We start from the raw sequence: 9,325 nt of genomic DNA, 5'->3' as shown, positions 1-9,325 counted from the left end.
ATACAAGAAGAAGACAAGTTGATTTGCACAATTTCAAAATTTAGGCAACTTAGGGCATTTCTAACCGATCCTTTATAACCGGTTAGAGGAGTAAAAATGCGATATTACTCCACTAAACGACACCTAGCCGATCCCCAATTAGTCGTAAGGGAGTATAATTTTTACTTCTTACCTAAATTTCTTCTTATATTTACTCCGTCTAGAGGCGGCCGAGTATAATTTTTCTTCACACAAAGACCTCCTCGTGCCCGGCCGGCGACTCACGTGAAACTCCCATGGCCTCGCCACCGACCTCGCCGGCGACCCATGCCCGTACTACTACTAGTACGGCCACTAAATGTTGTTGCTGTCGTGCGTCGCTATTACGTGTTGCTGCTGCTCGCCGCCGCCGGTGTGTGCTGTTGTTGCTGCTGCTCGCCGCCGTTGATGCGTGCTGCTCGCTGCCGCCGGTGTATGTTACTGCTACTGCTCGCTGCAGCTCCGCCACCGGTGCGTGTTGCTACTGCTCGTCGCAGCTGCGTGCTGCTATTGTTGTTGCTCCGCCTCCGATGCGTGCTGTGACTGTTGCTGCTCGCCGCTGCTCCACCGCCGGTGCGTGCAGCTACTGTTGCTGCTCCGCCGCCGGTGTGTGCTGCTGCTGCTACTCGCCACCGCCGGTGCGTGCTGCTGTTGTTGCTGCTCCTCCTAGTTGTGTGCCTCTACTGCTTCTGCTCACCGCCGGTGTGGTCACCATGGTTGCCACTCGCTGCGGAGATGCATAACAAGTGTTCGACGAGATGTACGGGCCAAATTTAAGTTTACTTCGCAGTATATAGGGGATCGGCTAGGTCCGGCCAAAATTTACTGGAGTAAATATCCAAAACAATAAGGTACGCGCAATGGGCGCTCCTCGCGTACCGGCAATTTTTACTGTAGTGATTGCCACAGAACACTCGCACCCCTTACACATCGCAACACCCAATGTCCCTCTTTTTCTTTCTCCTCCCAGCCCTCTTTTTCTCCTCGCCGGCTAGGGTTATCGCTGCTGCCGTTGGCGCCGCCGCCGCCGCCTTCAGCCCCATCCCAGCTCGTGGCCTCGGTCGATTTGCTTTGCGTCTCCAACCGTCCCAAATCTCAACGCCATCGTCGTCTCCAACCGTCCCAAATCTCAACCCCATCGTCGTCTCCAACCGTCCCAAATCTTACTCTACTAAGGGCAGCTACAATGCCCAACGCTTGAATAGGCGCTTAGGAAAAGGATTTTGGGCTAAGAGCAACTCTAGCAGACCCCATAAAACGCCCCGGCCCGCAAAATAACCGCCAAATTGCGGGTCGGGGCCAAAAAAACTGCACGACCAGACCCCGCATCCGGCACCGGCCCGCAAATTTTTTTGCGGGGTGCGGAAAATCTTCTCCCCCAACCTCCATCTTCACGGGCTGGGAGGCCGACCCGAGCTCAATCCCCATCCGGCACGAGATTTGGCGGGAGGGACATTTCCGCACGCCCTTTCCCGCTCCCCGCACCCTCCACCACCATTGCCCCCCTCCGCAAGCTCCGGCTGCTCCTCCCCGGCCGTCCCTCGCCGCCATGGACGACCCCATGCTGTCCCCCATCACCGTCGAGGTCGCGCACGCCCCTTCCCCTCGGGCGGATATCGTCGCTGGCCATGTTGGCCCCGCTGGCGTCGCCCAAGCACACGTCGCGCCTGCCCGCAAGCGGCAGGGCAACGTGGTTGTGCAGGGCGGGAATCCGGCTGCCCCCGCCGCGATGGCCCGCGCTCCGGGCGCCAATGCCGCTGTGCGATCCCGGCCGGCGGCGGAGAAGGCCGGCAAGGCCGCGGGCGCAAAGCGGAGGAAGGTTCTGACTTCAAGGAAGCCATCTTCTTCAACCTCTCACTCCATCCCCCCATAAGGAGGTGCTCCGGCGATGTCGTTCGACGGTGCCGCTCCCCCCCCCCCCCCCCGCGAGCGAGGTGTTCGACGAAATGGCCGGAAGGTATATCTCTTCGGACTTCGGCCATTCTCTTTCATTTTAGCCATTGTTTTCGATAGCTCGTGACTTGTTATCGTTCGCTATAGCGGTGGTTCGAACAATGCAACAACCGAGTTTGTGAACTTGTTGGACATGAACGCGGCTGACATTGATCAAGCCCCTTTCGAACCTTTCGACTACAATGAAACGGAGCGCGGCGTGGACGGTCATGGTTGTGCAGACGACTTGGCGGAGATCGAAGCGAAAGCGTTTGAGAATTCACAAGCAAAAACTGGAAAAACCAAAGATTGAAGAACTACACTATCTTGGAAGATCAAGCTTTGATCAAAGCATGGAGTGCGGTGTCTCTTGATGCATGCACGGGTACTAATCAAACCGCCAAGAGATATTGGCAAAGGATTGAAGATCAATACTTCCGCATTATGAAAAACTACCCCAATAAGACTCCACGCACATTTCGGTCTCTTCAAGGTCATTGGGAGAACATCAAGCCTATGTGCAGCCGTTGGGCAGCTTGTTTGGAGCAAGTACGCAATGCACCTCCAAGTGGCACCGTGGAGTCCGACTATGTGAGTTTGCTTTGCCTTTGTTCAAGTTGTGCATCATCATAATGTATCATGAAAAATGATTGCATCACTTTGTTCACATTGTGTAGGACAAGATTGCTCAACATAGATACAAGGACATGGAAGCTTCGGAAGGCAGATTCTTCGAATTAGAGCATTGTTGGGAGTTGCTCCAAAAGTGCGACAAGTGGAACTTGATCGACAAAGAGTCCCCACCAAAGAGAGGCTCACTCACAAACATGGATGAAGATGAGGATGATGATGGCCCAAGAAATTTGAACAAGCCCGATGGCAACAAGAAGACTAGAGAGAAGATAAAGAGAGAGCAAGAAGCATCGAGCTTGAGGGAGAAGATTGATGCCATGGTGCAATCAAACGAGTTGATGTTGTTGAAGTCGTTGGAGATCAAGAAAGAGTTGGCCGAAAAGAAGGCAAAAGAGAAGCAAGAAAAATGGCAAATGCTCAAGGAGGAGGGGTTGCGCAGAGCTGCCATTGAGGAGAGAAAAGTACGCGCCTCTGAAAACAAATCGCTGTCATTGTTGCTCGCCGAAGAGAACAAGATCATGTCAATGAACCGCAATGACATGGACGACGTCACCAAAACATGGCATGATATGGCAAGGAGAGAGATCTTGAAGAGGAGAATGGTCGCCTCGGCCGGTCCGTCTGCCAGTTCCGGTGATGTTTTCTCTGCTCCATATGATGGCAATATGGATGATTTCGGTGCGGGAGTTGGAACAAGCGACGGAGGTGGCTACGGTGGCGCTGATGAACTTCAAGATGGACTCCATGGCGCGGAGTGAAGATCGACCCCCAAGATGATGCCGGACATGGGCACATACCTTTGCATGCCCTCTTTTGCGTAATGAACTTCGCTTTTATTTGCGCGCAAACTGTTTATGTCATTTGAATTTGAACTAGTTTGTGAAACCCTATGACAAATTTCAGATTTGCAGTTTTTCTGTTTGCGGGTCGTTGCGCTATTGCCCGAGCAAAACCCGCATAGCCGACCCGTAAAAAAGCATATTTCGTGAATATACTTTTTTACGGGTCCGTTTGGGGGGTCTGCATCTGTGCTAGCCCTCGCCGGCCCGCAAAAGTGGTTTTGCGCGAACTGCAAACGCGTTTTGCGGGCCGGCGTTTTGCGGGGTCTGCTAGAGTTGCTCTAGGCGTCTGTGCAGTCTGCCCCTGCAACGCAAGTGGCAAAGAACAGGCGCTACACAAGTTGGAAAATGAACAGAAATAGAGAGCCAAAAGGTTGGGTCGCCCAACTCCTGAGTTTGCGGCGACGCTAACAAATTAACGGGATTTGCGTGGGAATAAGACCTAGCGGACAGGATTTTCACCCTGGCGGCCCGTCTTAGTGCTCGTGTTGTAGATGTTCTAAGGTTTACTTCAAAGTTTACTCCTCTATTTTTTATGGGATCTGTTAGAGATGCCTTACAAATAGCAAAAGTGAATTCTTGATATCATGGTATTGTAGAAGCCGGATGACGGTTCCACGCAAAAAAGAAGAAGAAGAAGAAGCCGAATGACGGATGTAATTGGTATATCATTGTTATTAGTTATTGAAATATTTTCTTAATTGAAAAAAAGTCTACCTTCCAAATACAGCCGTTGTCCCATCGATACAATGCAACACGAGCCACTTGCAATTTATGTGGCCAAAAGGCATCGCGAAAAATCCCATTTTGTTTTACTCCAAAGCCCCAGAGAAGTATTCTAGTGCTACAAGCGAAACGGCGAAATAAATTGAACGGGAGCCGTCAGTTACTAATTGCTAGAGACAATTCTCAAAACGGATGGGAGGCAGGGACAGGAACAGGGTGGATAAAACGGGAGCAGCTGTGTTGTGTGGTAGTGAGCTCCTCCGAGTCCTGCCAAGAAGGATAGAGCTGACGCTGAAACACTTGTCCTCGTTTAGCAGCACATAAACTACCCTCTCTCCTTTGCCTCTTCTTCCCCTTCCAACCAAATAAATTTCCAATGGTCTGCGTCGCTGTGAACCTACAAATTTGTCTGCTGAGGATATACGAGCAGCTTGTATACACTTCTTGTTAGGTTGCATCATTTGGAGCACCATGGAGGCTGCCATGGATGGTGGATCAGTGAGAGCCACAATGAGCATCTTCGGCGAGAGCATCAGTGGAAGAAGGGCAGACAAGAACAGAGCTCAAGAGGTACTCTTTCAATTCCGAAATTCATGGACGACTTGACATATCTTCCATGTTTCTTGGAGTACTGTTTAACTGTACTACTAAGTTCATATCTACCTTGTTGTATGCAGAACCTGTCCTCTGAAATGAAACAACGAGCAAAATCTGACATGGACAAGCTGAACGAGCGGAAGGCGTCCGTGGATAACGAGCGAGCCGGCGCCGAGTCGGAGCTATCCAGAGCACGAGCCATGGCCAAGGAGCTGGAGCGCCAAATCGACCAGACCAAGGCCAAGGCGACGTCCCAGAGGTCGGGGCTGCAAGCAACGTGGACACGGAAGAATGGCGCCGAGGAGGCATCGGACGCCCAGTACGCGGAGGTGTCGCAAGAGCTGGACCGCGTCAAGAGGGAGCTCCGCAAGCTGAAGCTGGAGGTGAAGTCCGCGGCGGAGGCCAAAGCCAAGGCCGAGAGCGACGTCGTGGCGACGGTGTGCAAGATCCAGTCCAACCTGCAGGCCGCCGACGAGATGAAGCGGCGCGTGGATGAGGCAAACGAGGAGCACGTCCTGGTGGAGCTCGCGCGCATCGAGGCCGAGCGGGAGCGCCGCGAGCTGGAGGCCCAGCACGTCGCCGAGGCAGAGCGGTTCGCCCGGGAGATCGAGGCCGCGAGGTCCAAGGTGAAGGAGGCGCGCAGGGAGGTGAGCCGCGCGAGGGAGCTGGAGGCGAAGCTGGAGGCCACGAACGCCGACGTGGAGGTCCTGCAGGGCGAGATGGAGCTGGTGCGCGCCATGGAGAAGCACCACGTCCCGAACGACGGGGCGGCGGAGGATACCACGAGACAGAAGAAAGAAGAGGCGCAGGACAGGGCGCTGCTGCAGGCCGCGGAGGCCGAGCTGTCCATGGCGAAGAACGAGCTGGAGAGCATCAAGGCGGGGGCGTTCCAGTTCATGACCTCCATGGACCGCACCCGGACCGAGATCATGGGGGTCGTCCAGGAGATCGACCGGCTCAAGGCGCAGGAGAAGAACGCGGACGCGCAGGTGCAGCAGCTGAACGCGAAGCTCCTCAAGGCGAGGGCCCAGATGGAGGCCGTCACGGCCGCCGACGAGAGGTCCAAGGCCATCGTGTCGAACCTCACGGCGGCGATGCAGCAGCTGCATGCCGAGACCGAGGCGGCGAGCAAGGAAGAGGAGCTGACCATGCTGGAGAAGCGGTGCGTGCTAGCAGAGGCGGACAACGTCGCCGCGGAGATGGCCACGGCCGAGGAGCGGATCAGGCAGTCTGTGAAGGAGCTGGAGGCGGCGAAGGCGTCCGAGACGTCGGCAATGAAGAAGCTCAAGGCCGCCGTGGAGAGCACGATGCAGGCCAGGTCGACCGCGGCGCCACGGCGGCAGGGGACTATAACCGTCTCGCGGTTCGAGTACGAGTACCTGAGCGGGCGGGCGGCGCTGGTCCGGGTGGTGGCCGACAAGAAGGTGGCCGCGGCGCAGGCGTGGGTGCAGGCGCTCAAGGCCAGCGAGAAGGAGGTGGCGATGCGGACCGAGGCGGCGGAGCGGGAGATGAGGGAGATGGGCCCCAGGGAGGCGCAGGCGGCGTCGGAGGCGGAGAAGACGGTGGGCGAGCAGAAGGCGCTGGAGCAGGAGCTGTACGACCTGAACGCGACGGCGGAGAGTGTGGGCCTGCAGTGCGCGTACCCGCGGCGGAGGTCGAGCAGGGTGTCGGCGACGTCGAAGAGGTCCAAGGGTCGGCGGTCGTCGGTGTCCGCGGCGAACTGGAACCCCAAGTCGCCGTCGTTCACCATCAAGAGGAAGAAGAAGATGATGCCCAGCCTCCTGAAGCTCATCAAGGAGAAGAGAGGCGGCAGCGACAAGAGCACCAACTGAAGCGCTGCTTCGCGTGCGGCTGCTCTGCTTCGAGAGCAGAGTGCGTGCATGGCTTTGAATCCGTTTCCTGCGGTGTCGGCCCGTGATATGCTGCGCGGTCTGGTCCTCTTTTGACCCCCCGTTCTATATGTCTCTTTTTAGTTCCCATTTTAGGTTTGTCTTACATTAAAAAAAAACAAAGTTTTATCAAGTTTATAGAAAAAACATCAACATTCACAATATCAAATCAATAGGTCTACCAAGTATAGGTGTTGTCATGTATCGTCTGCGTGAAAAGCAAAGACTTTATCTGTTTCATGCACTAGTGATCGTGTATGTGCACTCACGTCTAGTTTGACAATAATATTATTTTCAAAATTAACTGCAATTAATGTTGAATCCGAGATTAATTGTGTTTAATACAATTAATTTTATTTTCAAATTACGATGAATGTAATTAACATGTTTCTAATTTATTGATGATGTGATGGCTACAAATTGGAGCAGCATGAGACATTCGATATAGATGATTGAATGGCTCAAATCAATTGAATTCACCAAACTAATGTTTTTACAAGTAACAACACTTCCTCTATTTCATAATGTAGTGCATATAGATTTTTCAAAAGGTCAAATCTACAAACTTTGATCGGGTTTATAGAGAAAACGATTTATATCTATAATACTAAATATATAACATATGAGGCTACAACTTATGATGAATCTAGTTATATATGAGCATTTTAGATGTCAATATTTTTCTCCACAAACTTGGTCAAGTTTGTAAGTTTAAAAAGTATTTTTACGAATTGAGGGGCATGCCCCCGATTTCATTCCATTAAATGAAAGAAAACCCATAAACAAAGTCTTTAAATATTCGAATGGATCCTGGTGCCGGAGCACAAAGCAACATGCTCAGGCATCAACTAACTTCTCATCTGCAAAGAGAGGGAAACCACGCAAGGGCCCTGCAATTTGCAGCAAAAAATAAGAAAAATCATCCCCAGCAGCCTGTAAAGCAAGCTCCAAATAAATGCAAAAACTAAAAATTACCCTACTCCAAGCCTTCTCGTCATCGGCGCCCAGCCTCTACTCTTGTTGAAAAAACCATTCACCACCTCAATTAGCAGTGCCGCCACCTCCCGCAGGATCGATTGTTTTCCTCTTCTCTGTAGGCCCGCCCAATAGGAGATCCAGTAAGCAACTTGATAGAACAAAACACTAGGATCATGCGGGTAAATATGATGAAAAGTAGTAGAGGTCCTGGCTTTTCACAAAGTCCAGAAAACTGACGCAATGCCCACAGCTTTCACCTGCCTTTGATGTTTAATAAAGCTCTCTATCCAGCCACTAAATACGTCTATTCTGCAAGGTATATCGGCTAGTCCAGTCACACTCCCTACAACACCCCATACAAAATTTAGCAACCACCCAAGTACAAAATAGACGTTCTACCGTTTCATTATGATCACAAAAGCTACGGCTTACATCTTTCCCTTTCCAGTTTCGTTTGGCCAAATTATCTCTAGTCAGTAAACTAATTTTGAAGACTAACCAAAGAAACACCTTAATCTTCAAAGGGATTTTAACATACCACAACTTTCTATGAGGCCAAGGAACCTGGTTAGTTTTTAAAAGTAAGTACAAAGAACGAACAATAAATTGACCATCTTTATCTAACAGCCAAGAACACCTATCCTCTTGTTTTGTTAGCACAACATTCTTACAAATTTCTTTTAACTCATGCCACATATTAGCCGTGACCCCCCAAAGGATCCTTCTAAATATAATATTACTCATGCCTACGGAAAGAGCCTTCGCAACAGTAAAGTCAACACTAAAAGTGAGCAAATACAACCCAGGAAATTGCAAACTCAAAGGCATATCCTCTAACCAAACATCATTCCAAAACAAAGTCCTTTCCTCATTGCTCACCATCTTCCTACTATACTGCAAAAAATAGGTTTACCTTTCATAAGCCCCTGCCAAAAATGAGACTGACCAGGTTTACTCCTACTATTCCTAAGAGTGCGCTTTCTTAGATATTTATTCCTCACTAGGTCCTGCCACACTCCCTTCTCATTTTCCAATTTCCATAACCATTTACAAAGTAAACAACTGCTCATTATATCTAAGTCCTACACCCCAAACCTCCCATATCTTTTGGTCTAGAGACATCTTCCCACTTAAATAGATGATACTTTTTAACATTATCCTCTTCCTGCTACAACATCCTTTTCATAAAGAAAATCACCTGTTTACCAGGGCCTTTGGGAAGTTCAAAAAGAGAAATCATATATATATAAAGGAATATTGCTTAGACTAGAGGTGATCAGAATAAGCCTCCCGCCATAAGATCTACTTCTACCTTTCCAAATACTAAGTTTCTTTTCCATTTTCTCCTTCGGCCAGCTCCAATCATTATTGCACAACCTCACTGCATTAATGGGGTATCCCTAGATACCTCAAAGGTAGTTTTCCTACAACAGAAGTAAAAATGGTAGAGTAGCTCTCCTGTTTATCTCTAGCTTCCCCAAAGTAGTAAACTTCACTTTTGTGAAAATTAACCTTCAAACCCGGAAGTTGTTCAAACAAACACAAAATTGATTTAACATTTCTAGCACTCTCCAAGTTATCTTGAAACCTGAAAAATCTATCATCGGCCTATTGAAGCATGCTAAACACCCCCATCAACATATTTATGAGATAAGCCTTGAACCAATCCTAAATCTTGAGCTTTAATTAGAAGTAAGTTAAGAATATCCATGG

The 9,325-nt window shown here is 50.3% G+C and overlaps 1 protein-coding gene across 1 annotated transcript; it reads left to right on the top strand.

Moving 5' to 3' along the window:
• The first annotated feature begins 4,296 nt into the window (after nt 1-4,296).
• Nucleotides 4,297-7,010, top strand: LOC109764914 (protein PLASTID MOVEMENT IMPAIRED 2). Its single transcript, XM_020323697.4, has 2 exons — nt 4,297-4,718; nt 4,826-7,010. The coding sequence occupies exons 1-2, from the start codon at nt 4,620-4,622 to the stop codon at nt 6,575-6,577; spliced, it is 1,851 nt and encodes a 616-aa protein (XP_020179286.1). The 5' UTR covers nt 4,297-4,619; the 3' UTR covers nt 6,578-7,010.
• The last annotated feature ends 2,315 nt before the right edge of the window (nt 7,011-9,325 follow it).

The sequence above is a fragment of the Aegilops tauschii genome, chromosome 3 (assembly GCF_002575655.3).
Source record: "Aegilops tauschii subsp. strangulata cultivar AL8/78 chromosome 3, Aet v6.0, whole genome shotgun sequence".
Classification (NCBI taxonomy): Eukaryota; Viridiplantae; Streptophyta; class Magnoliopsida; order Poales; family Poaceae; genus Aegilops; species Aegilops tauschii.
This window is presented reverse-complemented; position numbering and strand designations above follow the sequence as displayed.